The 16,684-nt window shown below is 56.6% G+C and overlaps 7 protein-coding genes across 7 annotated transcripts; 5 read left to right on the top strand and 2 right to left on the bottom strand.

The window, feature by feature from the left end:
* Positions 1–63: 63 nt before the first annotated feature.
* On the top strand, positions 64–2,438 carry MKK02DRAFT_43262 (uncharacterized protein; the record flags this gene model as incomplete). The annotated part of the gene is made up of 4 exons (XM_053092348.1): positions 64–297; positions 339–554; positions 602–1,715; positions 1,762–2,438. The coding sequence occupies 4 exons, from the start codon at positions 64–66 to the stop codon at positions 2,436–2,438; spliced, it is 2,241 nt and encodes a 746-aa protein (XP_052947116.1).
* A 3,308-nt stretch (positions 2,439–5,746) lies between these two features.
* On the top strand, positions 5,747–6,395 carry MKK02DRAFT_32214 (uncharacterized protein; the record flags this gene model as incomplete). Its single annotated transcript, XM_053088471.1, has 2 exons — positions 5,747–6,156; positions 6,182–6,395. 2 exons carry the CDS (start codon positions 5,747–5,749, stop codon positions 6,393–6,395), a joined length of 624 nt encoding a protein of 207 aa, XP_052947117.1.
* A 1,002-nt stretch (positions 6,396–7,397) lies between these two features.
* MKK02DRAFT_43266 (guanine nucleotide binding protein, alpha subunit) lies at positions 7,398–9,214 on the top strand (the record flags this gene model as incomplete). The annotated part of the gene is made up of 10 exons (XM_053092349.1): positions 7,398–7,481; positions 7,539–7,609; positions 7,656–7,718; positions 7,807–8,037; positions 8,243–8,413; positions 8,514–8,614; positions 8,668–8,724; positions 8,777–8,796; positions 8,879–9,147; positions 9,205–9,214. 10 exons carry the CDS (start codon positions 7,398–7,400, stop codon positions 9,212–9,214), a joined length of 1,077 nt encoding a protein of 358 aa, XP_052947118.1.
* A 217-nt stretch (positions 9,215–9,431) lies between these two features.
* Positions 9,432–10,268, bottom strand: MKK02DRAFT_43267 (uncharacterized protein; the record flags this gene model as incomplete). The annotated part of the gene is made up of 3 exons (XM_053092350.1): positions 9,432–9,530; positions 9,586–9,878; positions 10,019–10,268. The coding sequence occupies 3 exons, from the start codon at positions 10,266–10,268 to the stop codon at positions 9,432–9,434; spliced, it is 642 nt and encodes a 213-aa protein (XP_052947119.1).
* A 286-nt stretch (positions 10,269–10,554) lies between these two features.
* Positions 10,555–11,583, top strand: MKK02DRAFT_24277 (Triosephosphate isomerase; the record flags this gene model as incomplete). Its single annotated transcript, XM_053086870.1, has 6 exons — positions 10,555–10,580; positions 10,640–10,725; positions 10,772–11,138; positions 11,192–11,208; positions 11,259–11,429; positions 11,495–11,583. 6 exons carry the CDS (start codon positions 10,555–10,557, stop codon positions 11,581–11,583), a joined length of 756 nt encoding a protein of 251 aa, XP_052947120.1.
* Positions 11,584–12,327: 744 nt separating this feature from the next.
* Positions 12,328–13,889, top strand: MKK02DRAFT_43269 (uncharacterized protein; the record flags this gene model as incomplete). Its single annotated transcript, XM_053092351.1, has 3 exons — positions 12,328–12,447; positions 12,539–12,910; positions 12,966–13,889. The coding sequence occupies 3 exons, from the start codon at positions 12,328–12,330 to the stop codon at positions 13,887–13,889; spliced, it is 1,416 nt and encodes a 471-aa protein (XP_052947121.1).
* Positions 13,890–15,183: 1,294 nt separating this feature from the next.
* MKK02DRAFT_23934 (uncharacterized protein) lies at positions 15,184–16,098 on the bottom strand (the record flags this gene model as incomplete). The annotated part of the gene is made up of 5 exons (XM_053086807.1): positions 15,184–15,356; positions 15,402–15,590; positions 15,636–15,781; positions 15,828–15,998; positions 16,046–16,098. The coding sequence occupies 5 exons, from the start codon at positions 16,096–16,098 to the stop codon at positions 15,184–15,186; spliced, it is 732 nt and encodes a 243-aa protein (XP_052947122.1).
* Positions 16,099–16,684: the final 586 nt, after the last annotated feature.

The raw sequence follows: 16,684 nt of genomic DNA on the forward strand, positions 1-16,684 counted from the left end.
TCACACTATACATATCACCAGCACGGAGCGACCATACTCCTGCAGCCAGAGACTCGTAAGGATATGGTATCCCTGGCGTCAGACTTTGGCGAGGCAAACGGGGCCTTCAGCCGGGCATTGAGCTCGTCAATGGACGCGGACCCCATGGAGGCGGACGAGGATGCTGTCCTCTTCACCTGTCGCTGCTCCAATGTCGTCGTCTATGGTCGTACCACCGGTGATACTGCGTCAGACAATGCGGAAAGGCCGGATAGTGGTCTGGAGGAGATATGGCTGAAGAAGGGTGCAGAGAAGCAGGTATGTTCATCACTTTACATACTGTGCTTGACTGATGGCAGAAATACGCGGTGTATGTAGGCTACGATGTCGAGGCCGAGCGCAAGAGTCGGCGCGCAAGCTATACTACGGAAGGAGAGTCGTCATCTACCGCGAAGCCGGTATGGAGAATATGCTGGATGTGCGATACGAAGCTGTATCGGACGGAAGGCAGGCGGCGGAATGATCCAGCAGTGGAGGGGGCGACGGTGACAATCGACCGGAACAGTGGAATACTGGTAAGCTAAAAACTCCAACGGCTTGGTGACTTCGTACTGATATCTAGCTTCAAACGTCCGACCGACGAGCCGACCCCACACCTTTACCTTACTCCGGTCTCAACCTCCCGGTATCTTGCTTCTCCACGTTCGGCCGTCCACCCACCGACTCGCTCAAGATCTCTCACGCAGATATCGTCTCCAACCACTCCCTTACTCATCTTCCCTCCGTCCCCGACCCATTCTTCTTACCTCCACCCTTCATGCCATCACACCCTCACCTCCGAGACCTATGTTCCGACGCCGTCGACTTTTTGAACGCCACGCACGAGGCGTCGGAACTGCAAATCAGGGCGTATATCGAAGTCAAGGCGCGAGAGATGCGGGAGCTGAAAGAGCAGGTCCGATGTGAGGTGGAGCATATGTGGGAGCGGTATGTCCAGGGGCCAGGGCGGGATGATGTCAAGGAGCGCGAGAGGCGGCGGAGCGAGTCTCTTGGCGCAAGTCGGGATAGGAAGGGGAAGGGGAGGGACAGGGGAGGATTCGGGAATGGGGATGAGAGTGGACGATCCTCCGGCGTATCGCCTACGCCTATGGACAACCCCATCATGCGCGAGGCGGCCAGGGCGCAGGCTCAGACGGGCGCATCACTCCTCTCGGCTTCCATCAGCCAGGCTTCGTATATGCCTCGACCGACACCCATACCGGACAATGTGGATAACACAATCGACGAGATCACCCGGACGTACAACAAACAAGGGGATCAGAGGGCAATGGCCATGTCGTACGTCCTCAGCAGTATGGACGGGGCTATGGGAAAGTCTACAGCGCGGGATGAGGCGGTGGAGAGTGAGACTGTCAAGGATGTGCACGGGCGAGATAGCTGGGTGGACGAGGAGCGTACCGAGGCCTGGAGGCGGGAACAGCAGATTGTCGAGGCGGAGAACAAGGCAAAGCAAAAGAGCAGCGGGGAGGGCGCGGATGGCAAGACGCCGATGCCGAAAGCGAGTGCGCTGGTCGGGTCGAGGAAGGAGCGGAGGGGGTCGTTCTTGGACGAAGCGAGAAAGGCGAAGGCCAAGGCCAAGGTGTCATTCGAGGAGCCAGTGGCCGAGCGGGTGGACGACGGGTTGGATGAGGAGTTTGGAAGCGTGACTAGGCCGAAGATGGACCAAGAGGATGATGGTGAGCTACCCCAGTCCTTGAAAATCTGGCTTGTGCTTATCCACAGACTACGTATTCGACTTTGAATTGGAAGATCGTACCGTCCTCGCTGCCCCTCCTACCGCAGACGACATCGCCGGCCCCAGCTTCACCGCGACCCGCGAACTCGAAGCCACACTAGCCAGCACATATGCCTCGCACGCACCCTCCCATCGGTCCGCACACCACAAGCTCCTCGCGGGTGGTAAAGACAACTACACTCCCACTCGCCGCGCCGACGCTTCATCCGGTACCCAGGACGAATCGTCCATCTCGAAACTGGCGACGAGCGTACCTATGCCTATTGGCTTTGGGATCCGAGGTATCACTCCCCGGGCCCCACCGTATGCTTTCGAGCGCAAGACGAGTTTGTCGGATCGGGAGGGAATGCTCGTTCCGCCGCTGATGAAGGCGATGCGACAGCGGGGGGTCTTAGCGGATGGGAACTCGCTCGGACTGTCGTCGCCCAGCCAAGGAGCGGACGTCACGCCGAGGACGAAGCCGGGAGGGGAGGTGTTCCGGGCGGATCCGGGGGCGGTATTGGGGGCGATGGAGGATGATGTACCGGATGATGAGGACGGAGAGGGGGGAGAAGGGGTGGGCTCGTTGAGGGAGAATAAGGGGTTTGTGCCGCCGCATGTACTTGCAAGGAAGGAGAGTTTGAAGAGTGGGGATGTGGGGTGGAGAAGTATGGTCGCGGAATGAAGAATAGGGAGTCCGGCAGAGAAGAAGAATGAGAATCTGTATATAAGCTGATGAAGAACAATAGTCAAAGCATGAAGTCTGTGTAGATCGAGTGTACTGACCCTTCCACGTACTCTGACCTTCATCCCTGAGGCTGATTCGGATACGACTGCGTCCAGCTTCGTCTAGCACTGATACCCACTGCTGCTCGGCGCTCGGCTCCACCAGGTGACCAGTGCAATGACCGTGGTAAGAGGTATACCTGAAAGGACACCTTTTTCCACGAGCTCAGGCGCTTGCGCATCGCCTATAAAGGCTCACGCCACACCTACGCGCATCTGATCTCACTGGAACAGGTTTGCGATGCCCTGATTGCGATACTCAGTCGCCTCACTATAATGGTCGAGCGATATTTTCAACCCGAGCTCTCGCGCAAACCTACTGCTCTTCAGATGCGCATGCCCTTGATACCGAAGAGAAAGGATCGCTCATCGGCCTAGTAGCCTACGTATGAGTACTGCAAGCACGCCATATGTAGCCTCAATGAGGGCTGTGAAGCGCGTTAACAAAGGATAGTGCACCTGAAGGGATGCGCGGCAGGGCGATAGCGGCTCGCTATGTACAAGCGCCATTGTCCCGCGAGCTCGTCTCTCATCCCACTATCGACTGTCTTCTCTTTCACTCTATTTACAATTGTGACTCCAAACTCCCTGACCAGAACAACCATCCCAGCATGTCCGCTCAAACGCAACTGACGTTCACGGCGGCCGAGGAGATCCCTGGTACTGTCTCTCTCTTCGCCACCGCCACCCAGGGCAACACCAGCCGCACCGTGACCCATTACGTCCCCAGTTCTCCGGGTCGAACGATCATCGCCGCACTGTTTGCCAAGTCGAAGGCGAATGAGGGAAGCACAGGCGGCTCGTTGAGCTGCAAAGAGCTCAAGGGGCTGGGTCTTGACCCGAAGCTGCTGCTGGAGCTGGACGGCGCATTCGGATCCCAATTCGGGCTCATCAAGACGGCGTGTACCCGGACTGGAGCAGTGGAATACAGCGTGGGTTTGTACACTCCCGACGAGACGAGCTGAAGGAGGATACTTTGAGCCTCGTCCGCGCCTATCTTACGGTATCGAGGGTTCCTCTTGGGGCATGTATGGCTTTGTGAGAGTGTATTGATCGATGAATGGGTGTCCTAGTGGCTTATGAATGAGACCACTCATCGGAACGATCTCAAGATAGATCTAGGCTGCAACGAGCTGACGCCAGATGACCGTGACCTTCGGGATGTTCTGGATTCGCCACTCGGCTTCACCTAGGAGGCTAGGCTCCATAAGCTTGCGTATCGGTCAGACCCACGTTGTCTCCAGCCTGCACAGCCCCACAAACTCAATGATAAGGACGTCAGAGCGAAAGAATGAGCCAGTGGCCGCACGTCTGCGCAGCAGCTGAGCAGACAGGTGAGCGAGGATATGAGGAAGGCATGGTCTGGGCCAGATCTGGGCTGCAGCACGATAGAGTCGATCGCTTGTAAGGGATCAAGACTGAATTGAGCTAGCTCCACAAGCTGACACGCCGAGTGATGAGGGTCAGACATCAAAGGATATGGGAATGCAGCGAGTCCTTGCAGCTGCGGAGGGAGAGATATAAGTCAAGCCTCCCCATTCGCCCCCGTCCCTTTAACAGTTTCATTCACCACCGGGTCCCATCGTCGACATAGCTCCACTATACACTTCAGTCTTTTACAGAATGCCTCCCACACCGTACGTCAAATTCCTCGAGCAGTACGCAAGGAAAACGCCGTCGTCCTCGGGCTCGACCGCCCAGTACGACGTTGGCGATGGAGATCTGAAAAACACCTTCTTCACCTTCAGTTTCCCCGACTCCTCGGATGCGAGACCCCAGGAGGCCTCTGTCCAGCTATCCATGCTCAGGTGGGACATGGAGAACAGCAAAGGCGACTACGAGGTGCTCTTTCAATTGCCCTTCGATCTCGCGACCAAGCTGTGGGATGTGTCTCATTACAAGAGGCAGCGTCACAGGACCGTTAACTGCCGAATCGTCCGTGACGGCCACACGGATGTCGAATACCGTGACCGACCTCAGCCCCGACAAGTACGACCGTCTCGGCAAGATCGTGGACGAGAGCACCAAGGACTCCCCCGCTGATGTGCGCCTACGCGCGCACCAAGCGTTGCACCCGGTGGACTGGTAAACACCTCGGTGCCGGACCATGGGAGATCAAGCGTTCTCTTCTGTGTTTTCGGTCGCAGGATTGGTAGAGATAGACAGAGATGCGAACCTACATGTATACAATGCTCCCCGTACCTGCAATCGTCAGTCAGCTCGCTGGGCCTCTGCGCATACTCCTCGCGAGGGGACCTCTTGCTCGGACTCTGGTCGAAGACACGAGCAGCCAGCTGATCCTGTTGGAAATAGCTGGATTTGGGTGGCGAGACCCGGGTGGCAAATCTGGGTGGCGAATCGTCCAAGGGAGGATGATTGTATTGTCGCTAGACGACAGAGCTGCGACGACGCTGCGACGGCGTCGCAGAGAGCTGCATTCCGGATGGAATACTGGTCCGGATGTACGGATGGATTAGCGACGTCGCCGAGACGTCGCTGGGACGACGCCGAGACGTCGCTGGGACGACGCTAAGACGTCGCTGGGACGACGCTTAGACGTCGCTGGGACAACGCTTAGACGTCGCTGGGACAACGCTTAGACGTCGCTGAGTGGCAGACGGCGACTGCGCCGGCCACACTCATAGTTTGTAGTATATATAGGCTGAGACGTCGCAGCGACGTCGTCGCGTCGCTGGATGTAGTGTAGACTTCGTAGGACGTCGCTGGGACGTTGCAGGACGTAGATAGCGACGTGCGTCGACGTCGCAGCGTCGCTGCGTCGCGTCGCAGGGGTCTATCCAGCACTATATAAAGGGGAGCAGTCGAGTCCAATGCATCCCCACACTGCTGTTCTACATATATCTTCCCAAAAAGTCAACAGATCCTCACCGTACCCGTGGATGACATCAGTACTGATTGGGGTGTCGCAAACCGGCATGTCGGTACCTTGCTTGGCGGATCCCACAGTATCTCTATCGCCTCGACGGAGAACAATCGCCGCTTAAGCAGCGATCGGGTCCAGTACATTCTAGGGTTCTTCTAGGGTCGATCATGAAGGGATCGCGGCTCTCTTAGCTATAGCCACGCGACACGTCAAGTGGCCTCTAGGGATTATATTGCAAGGATCGTTGACGACGAGCGAGCTACCTTGCCGCCATGTAGGTGTTCGTTTCCTCAAGCATACTCTATCCCCACCGTACACACAGTATGTCTCTCAAATACGTCCATGACCTCTACGGCCAGCTCTCAAGCTGGTTGTCCGCAAAAATGGGCCAGACTGCCAGTATGGCCACCGATCCAAGCCCCACCTTCACCTTCCCCACTCCTGATCTGGACGGTACATACACACTGATTATGCACGCTCCTGGCTCATATGATTTACCCTTCGTCCTTCCTTCCCACATTGGCACCGCCCTGCACTCGCACGCGTCTTCGGGTCTCGGCTACACCTCTCCTCCGACGGAAAGGTTCAGCTGCTCTGGCGATGTTTCGACATCAGCCGTCTTGAGGCTCGACCGCAAGGACAAGGACACGTTTGTCAACATCTGCAAGACGACCTACGCGGACGCGGCGAAGCAGGCGGTGGTGACAGAGGGACCTGAAGCCTGGAGATCTCAGTGGGCAGCTACGTGATCTACGTAGCGCATGGATCGATTGTCTTCGTTCGTCGGCATTTCCAACAGGTATGTATGCATCGCGGACTGTCACTATCAGCGAGGCCCATCCTGGCCCATCTTCCCAGCTTGCACCGCTTGCACCGCTTGCACCGCTGCAGCCAGTGCTGGGCCAGCTGGCCGCCGCTGCCACTTTGAGTGCCACATTCCACCTTGCCGATCGGGATTGCCTGATCCGGTAGATACCCTCAGTTACGTTACCGTCCGCGCCCGAAATCCGAGATTTCAGACCGGCTCGGAGAATTAGGCCGCCCCTGCGTTCCTCATTCACCCTGTCTCTGTCGATCGCTCAGAGGTGGAGCAGAGAAGAGAGCTCTGTGCGCCATGCTGTTGCATGCAGCTCACTTTACGAGCGATCCACCTCAGCTCTGCTTCACTCCTTGCCTGTCAGCACCAGCGTCAGCTACACCTCGAAACACAGTTCGGCTCGGCTTATCCCGCTGTGCCGCACGCAAGGTAGCTTTGACTCTGAAACACGCGGAGGTCTCTGAGAGGACGGTGCGCGGAATTCTGTTTCCCCTAGAGGCCAGGCCTTGGCGGTGGGTGTCCCCTCTTCGGTCATTATATCGCCGCGTAAGTACTGCACTTCCCAACGGAAGCCCCGGCGGACGCACACTCCCCACTCCCACTCAACTCAACTCAACTCTACGTTGGCTCAAAGGACACCTTGTCGTTTCACATCCACACTAGCTGTCCCCCTTCTTCCCTCCCGCCAGACACACATCAGGGCGATAATCGGAAGGAGTGCCTGACGTCGACCATCTCTCAATCCCTATCACCTCTTTACACCGCTCGACGACTCCTCACACCTGCTTGCGAGTCCAACGGTCCGAGCTCAGTAGAATCGATCAGGATATCAGCTGAATCCGCGGCTATACCTTGATACCCCTTTGCGCACGTCCCATCACACTATACACACCCGCACGGATCCACCACTCTTCGGTCTTCTTCCCCCATCCGGACGGTCAGGGTACTGAAGTCTTGGAGACCCCTCACCATCCCACCATCCCTCGTCTTCACCTTCACCTTCCTCTACACACTGGAGTTCGACCTCGTCCTTATCACTTTAAACGCCGGTGCTCAGACCTTCATATCACTCAGACCTTGATCATTGACCATCCGTCGCTCGCTACTACGCATCCCGCCCCTCATTCACCTCCCCCCTCATCCAGCCCTTCGCAGCAATGGGTTGCACCTCCTCCACTCCAGCCGGCGGGGTCGATGCCGGCGCAGAAAGGAGCCGCATGATAGATAAGGCCTTGAGAGAAGTGAGTCCCCTTCCTTCTCCCTTCTTCGGTACTAGAGAAGCCAGTGCTGACAGACAGGATGAAAAGCGGTTATCGAAGGAAGTCAAGCTGCTCCTTCTCGGAGCTGGAGCGAGTGGAAAGTCCACGGTGTAAGCTCACCCTGCCTCGCAACTGTGACACCGAGCTGATTGTTAGGTTGAAGCAAATGCGGTTCCTCCATAACCGACCCTACTCAGCAGACGAGATCGAGGACTACCGGTATGTTCTCCGTCCGTGATCTCCTGTACCTCTCCCCGTCCCATCCACGAATCCCATATGCCATGAAGAGGACGTGGCTGACGAGCAGGAAAATCGTCTTCTCCAATATAGTAGGCGGTATGCGCTCCATCATCGACACGATGGACGACCTCGGAATCGCCGTATCCGTCCCCAACCGCAAACACATCTCGCTGGTCGATAATGAGATTCCGATCAATACGGGCGAAGCGTTCCCGTTGAAATACCTGGAGGCGCTGAAGGGGCTGTGGGGGGACGAGGGGGTCAGTGAGGTGTATTCGAGGGCGCACGAGTTTGCACTGTAAGTGTGACCCCTATCATGCCGGAGAGGATAGATAGGTGGGAGGTCTGAAGGAGTCTGGTCGGGATGGACGAGCTGGGCGAAAGGGTCGGGACTGCGCGGAGAATCGGTCAGAGTGATATCGCACGCCAGGGCTGGGAGAGCTTGTGACAGCCAACCTTTTGGGGTAGAGCCAACGCGAATGGGCCCAGCGCTGACATTGCAGGCAAGAGAACCTCCCCTACTTCTACTCTCACCTCGACCGGCTGTTCCAACCCAACTTCACCCCGACCGACTCGGACATCCTGCGCGTCCGGTCAAAGACGACAGGGATCAGCGAGACGAGGTTTGATTTGGGAGATATGATGGTCAGGCTGTTTGATGTCGGTGGGCAGCGGTGAGCTAGGCTTCCCATTTCTTGCTTGCGGAGGGAAGTGGAGGGGGAGAACCAGGGGAAAACGGAGAGAAAGAAGGCGAGGAGCGAGCTGATGCGTTAGCTCTGAGCGACGGAAATGGGCTTCATGCTTTGAAGACGTCACGTCGATTCTGTTCTTGGTCTCACTCAGTGATTACAATGCTTGCATTATCGAAGATAAGGGTGAGCTGCGTGGTCCCCGGTAGGCTGCCGGGGTAGATAGCTGACTGGTGCAGATAGTAACGGTATGGTCGAGGCTTTGATCCTGTTCGAGTCTATCGTCAACTCGCAATGTGAGCTACCCTTTCCGCAAGCCTCGATAGCGCATGTAGCTGACATCGATAGGGTTCATCAAATCCTCTATCGTGCGTATCTCACTACTTAGTCCCGTTCCATTTCCCCAACTTACCAACCTCATCCCCAGTCCGTCCTGCAGCTGACCCCCAGATTCTCTTCCTCAACAAGGTCGACGTGCTCGCTACCAAGCTCCTCGACCCCGCTCAACAAATAGCCGCCCACTTCCCCGACTACACCGGCAAGCCCGAATCCAAAGACGACGCCATCGAGTTTTTCAAGCGCAAGTTCTTTGCCTTGAACAAGCGGCCGGAAAAGACCATTTATGCCTACCCTACCACCGCGACGAATAGCGAGAATATCAAGGTCGTCATGTCGGCGGTGCTGGATACGATTGTTAGGGCGAATTTGAGGGAGATGGCGTGAGTGCTCGCGTCTGCCCCCGGGACGAATCGATAAGGACCGAGCTGATGAAGTAGGATCATTTAGGGCGATGGGTTTTCTTTCTGCCATTTGGCTTCTCAAGGACTTTCGGGTTTTCGGGCTGGGAGGCTTGGTTGTGCAAGGACGATACATACCGGGCGGGAGAGGCCGCTGGACTGAAGGGTTGTGAGGACTAGTGCTGTGCACGGAGTGTGTGGGTTGTTGTTCTTCACTATCTATAGTACAGTACTGCATGGACCTGGCATTTCTTTATGGCTCGCTACTAGCGCTGGTGTTTGAGCACGCTCTCCGCATCCTCCTTGTCGTCTTTCGGCATCGAGACGATTTTGGGCACGCCGACCGCATTCATCTTTCGGATAATCTACGATATTAGCAAATGCCTAACAGCCCTTTCCCCTTCATCCCACAGTGCTTACATTGATGAACCCATTATTCGGAATCTTCTCATCCGGCCGATCCTGCAACCTGACAATCTTCCCCTCCCCTTCTGCCGAATACACCATCAACGTCGTGTCCATCGTGACCGAGCTCATCTTGTCGGGTAATGGGGCCTTGAAGGTGAAGGTGTGGTTAAACTTGATGGCGATCTCGTCGGCGGGGATGGAGGGGCGGGCGTGGGTCGAGGTGGTGGTGCGTGAGATGGAGGTGATGAGGTGGGAGTTTGTTTTGGCTGATGAGAGGAGAAGGGGGAGGTTCAGGAGTTGGCCGGCTATGATGTCAGTCTGATGGTTCGGGAACTATCTGAAGGTGGTAGCTGGTATGATCCCGAATCTCTAGCACTAGAGGTTGCCGCCTTCGTTCGGCCCTTTATCCTCGCCGCTCATGAAGCATACAGGACGCATCACTCACCGACCTCCTCCCGGTTCTTGCAAGAAGCAAACAGGTCCTCGTACACCGCATCCTCACTGAAAGCATCAACGAGCTTCCCCCTCGTCCCCTTTCCCTGGAACAGATCGAACACGACCCCGACGTGATACGCTTGGAGATCGGTGAGCTGGATCTCAGGCGCGAGGTTCAGGTCGGACCGGGTGTTGGTGGGTGCGTGCAGCTCCTCGGAGGAGACTTGAGCGATAGGGTCTGCGTGAGAGCCGAGCGACATGTTTGTGGTGCAGGGCGTGGAGATGTCTATATTATGTGATGGTCAGATAGGGTCACAGTGCATGTCGATCTCGTTGCTTGCTGACGCGCTTGGACCACCTCCACACTGCAGTGACGTAATCAAGTGCCACGTTCGGGAAGAGCCGCTTACTCCCGGTGGGGTCTCCACATCAGCGGAACGCAGACCAGAACAGCGCAAAGGCACAAGTTGAAGCTATACCTTGCATCTATACTTCTCCTTCTATACCTCTGTCCTTTATATCCCCAACAGAAAACAATCAGACAAAATGGCAGGCCGCAAATTCTTCGTCGGGTGAGCTTTCCTGAGGATTCGATGGTCAAGATCAAGCCCGAGCTGAGCTCATACTTCAGGGGGAACTTCAAGATGAACGGGTCCATCAAGATGATCAAGGAGATCATTGAGCAGATCAACAATGCCAAGCTCGACGACAATACCGGTACGCCTCTTTCCCACCTGTCTTCTTGCTCCTGCTGATTACTCAGAGGTCATTGTTGCCCCGCCCGCACTCTACCTCCTCAAGGTCCAAGAAACCCTCTCTGCCCCCGCCCAAGTATCCGCCCAAAACTGCTTCACCGAGACGTCCGGCGCGTACACTGGCGAGATCTCCCCGTCCCAGCTCAAGGACGCCGATGTCCACTGGGTCATCCTCGGCCACTCGGAGCGTCGTGCCCTGTTTGGCGAGGCGGACAAGGTCGTCGCGGACAAGGTGCGCGCGGCGATCAAGGCGGGGTTGGGCGTGATTGCGTGCGTTGGGGAGAAGTTGGAGGAGAGGGAGAATGGGACGACCGAGGAGGTCGTGCAGAGGCAGTTGGAGGCTATTGCTAAGGAGATTGACGAGGACAAGTGGAAGTGAGTGGCAGCTCTGAGCGGAACACTTTGGTAGATCTGAGCTGATATAGCAGGGACGTTGTCATCGCTTGTAAGCTAGACTTGGCATGGAGTTAGTACACAGACCGAGCTAACCCACAGACGAGCCCGTCTGGGCTATCGGGACCGGCAAAGTCGCGACCGTCGAGCAAGCCCAAGAAACCCACGCAGGTATCCGCAAGTGGCTCGCCAAGACCATTTCGGACAAGGTCGCACAGGAGACCAGGATCATCTACGGTGGCAGTGTCAACGGCAAGAACTGCCGCGAACTCGGTAAGTACAGGAGGGCAAGGGTCTGACTGTGAAAAGAAGTGGACGGAGAGAGCTGATGATTTCAGCCAAGTCCGAGGATATTGACGGGTTCCTCGTGGGCGGCGCGTCGCTCAAGCCCGAGTTCATCGATATCTGCAAGAGCGGTTCCGCCTGATTGTGCTATCGGCGTACTGGATGCAAAAGGATAGATTCGCCCAGGGGTCGTAGCGGTGTTTGCCGACCCGATATTGCCGGCTCGGGTGATTCTGCGTTGTTTCACCGCCGGACCCCAGACTTGATACACTCACTCTGCTCATCCCCATCCCCCATCCCGGCCGCACATCTGCAGACCGGTCAGGGGAGGGAAAATCTCAACTCAACTCGCTTCGCCACCCAAAGTGCCACTCGACGTCATTCCCCTGCCGGATATACTGCCATACCCGAGACATGCCCTAACAGTCGACCAGCCACGTCTCACTCGCCACCAACACCGCTAATCGGCTAAATACCAGCCATGAATCGACTCGAATTCCTCGCCACCTGACAAACATATAAGAAAGGGGCGTTGCTCGCCTTCAAGCTTCAAACAACCTTCCATCCAACCATCTTTCTCCTACCTTTCCAAGTCGACATCACCTCCCGCCCCCCACCCCCTCTGCACCGCAATAGCCTAACAGTGACTCGCGCTAGTGTAGAGCAGCTAGGTATATAGCTGATGGATGAGCGTATACTCTTCCGTCCGTCTGCTTGACCTGGCTAAATTACTGTGTGTCTAGGTACTCCACCCCCACCCAACCTCCACCCACTCATACCAGCTACGACCCCCCCGTCCGACCAGACCTCGCAGAGTACTGCCAAATCACCATACCTCGACCGCAGTAGCACTGTTCTGCGCGGTCTAGAAGTGCTCGGGGTGGCCATGTCCGCGCTGGTCCTAGATGCGGCTGAAGCAGCTCGAGTGCAGAGTCTGTGGAATACTAAGTTCCACTTCCACACCTCCAGCCCTGTCCCATCCGAAGATGTTATCTCCGCTCTCACCGTAAGTCCCCTCCATAAAATTGCTGCCCTCTCCCCTCTCCCCTCTGCCCTCTCCCCTCTCCCCTCTCGGCGATCACTCAGCTGACTCATAGATCCGCGGCGGCACCGTCCTCCCCACGCTCCTTTCCCCAATCCACCCAACAGCCAACCTAGTCATCATCGCCTCCCCCATCCACCTCACACCCATCGTCCACCCCCTGCACCGCAAGATCAACTTCCACATCCCAACCACCCAACTCGCGGACTTTATCAATACCTCGGATATCCAGGCACTCATGCTGCGCGAACTGCGCGGTCAGGAACTGCCATTCGTACTGCCTGTACCGGACGAGGCGATGCTGGTACTCCGCACTGGGCGGAAAGAGGGGGAACGGACAAGGAGGTGGAGAGAGAAGATGCGGGAGGGGTGTGCGTTCTTGGCGGATAAAAAGTGGATGTTGAAGATGGAAGCTGTGGGGTTCGCTGTGAGTAGCCATGTTCGATTGTGGGATTAGGATAGGGAAAGAGCTGACAGAGTAGGAAGCGGAAGATGTCGAGATGACAGACGTCTCTGCCGAGCCTGCGGTTGAGGCGTTCTCCTTTCCGCCCGGCACCACCCTTGACCCGTCCTGTCTCGCCCCTCTCCCATCTAGTACCCCACCCAGTACCTCACCCAGTACCCCACCCTCCGACCCACCGGCGGCGCCCTCTGGCACCTTCTGGGACGCCCCCCTAGCCCACCTGAGCGTCTCCGCCCCCACCATCAACTTCAACCCACTCGACCCCCTCGGCTTATTCTCCCCGCTCCCCTTCTTCCCAACACTCAGCGCCACACCGACCCACACCCCACCTCTTACACCGGTAGTAACGCCCACCCTCCTCCCTGCCCACATCAGCCAGATCCCGCCATCACCCACCGCCCATCCGAGCCCGGACGGGAAACACCGACGTCGGCGGTCCCGCTCCGGCGCTCCAGCCCCCGAGGCGACGGCTGCAGACATGTGGAACTACCGCCAGCCCGCATTCCCCAGGCTGGGGTGCTTGTATGGGAACTGGGAGGGGAATGGCGCGCCCCTTCCTCGTCCTTTGTGGAATACCGGGCCGGGGTGTTTGAACCTGCATGCGGCGTCAACTGGGACGGAGAGGAAGAAGAGCCAGGTATTTGGTTCGAGGTGGGGGATGGGTATGGGGGTGGAGGAGGTCGGAGCGAGTGGGGCGGACACGCCAATGATCGTTCTTACGCCGCCATCGCCTGATTTGGGGATCGTGGAGCCCCCTCATAATCCTTACAAACGCCCGGAAGAGCCGCATTTGCTATTTCCGCCGATGGGCCCAATGAAGAGAAAAAGGACGCCGGAGGAGATGGCGGAGAGGTACGCTAGGCATGCAGAGAGAAGGGCGGGGGCGGAGGAGGCTTCTAGGGCGTGGGTGGAGAAGATGCGGTTGGCGACAAGGGCGATGTAGAGGGGAGGTTGGTACGACGGCACTTGATACGTAGATCACGTCTATACTAAGTAGTATAAGTAGATAGGGTAGTCGGTAAGACTGCACTCGTAGAATAGCTTCAGCTAGCATTGTAGCGTTTAATGCATGTATGGGCTACAGGTATGGGCTCTGGACTTGGGGACCGAGCGGGATTGCCCGAAAAGGCAAGTGTAACATGTTTCAGGTGCCATGCCTGGACCGTATCAACACCGGTATTCTTTCATACCCGCCGTCGCCACCCTTCCACGTCGTCCGCAATCAACCCGCCCCGTCCACAAACATTATATATAAGATCGGGATCGAAATGTCACTTGTCTTGCCACTTTACCTTGACCTTCAGCATACCTTCAACTGGAAATCTATCGCATTCCTGCTATAGCATCATGTCGTCCTCTGCCACCCAAGCCATCGCTCAGCCCACCGCCAGTACCGGCAACACCTCCATTAGTCGTAGTCGTATCCCCCCAGGAAGGATGTTGCGCCGATTCGACGCGTGGGTCTACATTCCCATCTACCTACCTACATCCAGCCCGCAATCCGCACCATCCTCGCCTCCCCTTCCTCCCACTACCACCATCACCGTCCAGAGCGGACCCGGAAACGTCCGACCAGTGGAACAGACACCCAAGGTACTGAGGGTGATCCCTGAGAATCGGAAGCTCCGTCGAACCAAGGCTATCAGGCACGCGGACTCGGACAAGGTGTTCGCTACGGGTTCTGCTGGGAAAGGTATGTCAGAGATGAGTAGAGAGCAGGGTGAAGAGGCTGATCGTGTAGTGGACTCTCCAACTCGAACGCTCGTACTTCTACCCAAGAGCTGGATGATGGTGCGTACGAAGGCGATCCAGCACCCCGGGATCTGCAAGGATAGCTCGACGAAGCCGATGTGAGACTTAAGGCAAGTCTCCTCTAGCTTGAGCTTGAGGACCGCGACTGACATTACAGGCCTCGATCAAGAAAGGGCCTTGAAAGGGTCGGAGATGAGAGGAGGACAGAGTGCTGGACGGAGAAGGGCGGGGAGGGGAACAGAGGCGCATCTGGCGTCGGGCGTAGGCGGAAGTGAGGGGAAAAAGGGACAGAATCAAAGTCCTATCGTCTGCTAGTGCCTGTTTCTCAGTCTTTGTCGTTGGTAGATACCTACTTCTCTTGTGCTCGTTCTTGTACTTTCTGTCCCTTCTTCTCCAGTTCGCTTATACTCTATACCCGTACGAGTACCTAGTAATATGTAGAAAAGACCGAGACTCATCGTCCATAAGAGCTACAGCTAAAGATATCATACAGAGTTCGAAGACAACTCGAACGGACACGTCACATCGCTAATCTGCGTGCTCGTTTCCGGCTTCGTGACAAGCCCGACAATATTGGAGGTCAGGACGAGTCGGAGTCGTAATGGTGGTCGTACCGTGCCTGTCCACATGTGCCCGCAGGCCGAGTAGATGTCGTTCCCTGACGTGTCAATTGCACTCTGCTCTCATGAGGCAAATAGCTTACAGGTCGTATCGGTCGCATTTGGGGCAGAGTACGAAAACTGAACAGGGATGGAGACAGGCTCCTGATTCCCCTTCTTGACCTTGTTCTTGCCGTAGTTGCCGGTTGCGATCTGCTTGTTTGTCGTAAGGTGGTATAGCTGGACTGAGATATCGGAGTATTGGAGGGGGAGGTATGAGCTTGTCGTGTCGGCTGAGATGTCAGCTTGCTCTATCACTCGAGATGGAGTCAGCTCACCTAGGATGTTGAGATTGCCTGTAAAGGAAAAGTTGGCAGGTGTGCGTGCGAACTGAACAGTCGAGTTGTTGACTGTGAATGGCTGGGAAACGTAGAAAGAGTAGGAGGGCGGTCTGGGGATGGTGAAGAACAGCACGAGGGCGGTCCTGGAAGGTCAGCTGTCACCCTAGAGATCGGGTACGTCAAGCTTACCCGACAACCATGCAAGACAGTATAATGACCAGCATCTTACGGGTCAGCCAAGTGACACCGCAGACGCCTCGCTGGTCCCGCGTCCACTCGCGCCATATCCGCTGACGCTTCTCTTTGCGTACTGCCGATTTGCCCCGGCGGGATAGCTCGTGCAGCTCCGACTTTTGCCATCTATCGATCAGCACAGATCCCGAGATGCTGCGACAGAACTGACTTACTCTGGACCTAGCACAGGCACCGAGACGAGCTCTTCCCTTGATGCTCCCACCATAGCTGACTTTGGCGCCACCGACTGGGTGTATCCCTTTGACGATGCCCGGTCGTCCATCTGAGCGTAGCTGTATCGTCAGCTACTTCACGAAAAGGCCATAGTTGAAGCAGCTCACTTTCTCGGATCCCCTTTCCCCGTCCCGTACATCTCACTCCACCTCGGTCCCTTCCCGTCAAAGTCCGCGCGCACATCAAACGTCTCATCCCTGTCTTCGCCTTGCTCGTAGTACAGCGCCCTCAACGGCCTGTCATCGGGGTCATCATGATACGGCTGCTGCTGCTGCTGGTACTGCGAGTATCGCTGACCGCCACCGCCTTGGCTGTACCCATACGATTGCCGCTGAGGCTGGGGCTGATGCGGGTCGTTATATTGCTGATGGTGCGAAGAGGCGAGGAGGGAGTTGGGAGTGGGATGGAATGAGCCCGAACGGGGCATGCGGGGCTGGTAGTCGTCGTTATCGCGGTAGGCCATGGTGGATGATGGTCGGGTCAGCGAAAGGGGGTGGAAGTGAAGCTAATGCTATCTCGGCCAGTCCTGTATCGATCGGAGAGATTTTTTCGCAGGGATCGGCCTTTTCGACTCTCCT

The sequence above is a fragment of the Dioszegia hungarica genome (genome assembly GCF_025882075.1).
Source record: "Dioszegia hungarica strain PDD-24b-2 chromosome Unknown MKK02contig_7, whole genome shotgun sequence".
NCBI lineage: Eukaryota > Fungi > Basidiomycota > Tremellomycetes > Tremellales > Bulleribasidiaceae > Dioszegia > Dioszegia hungarica.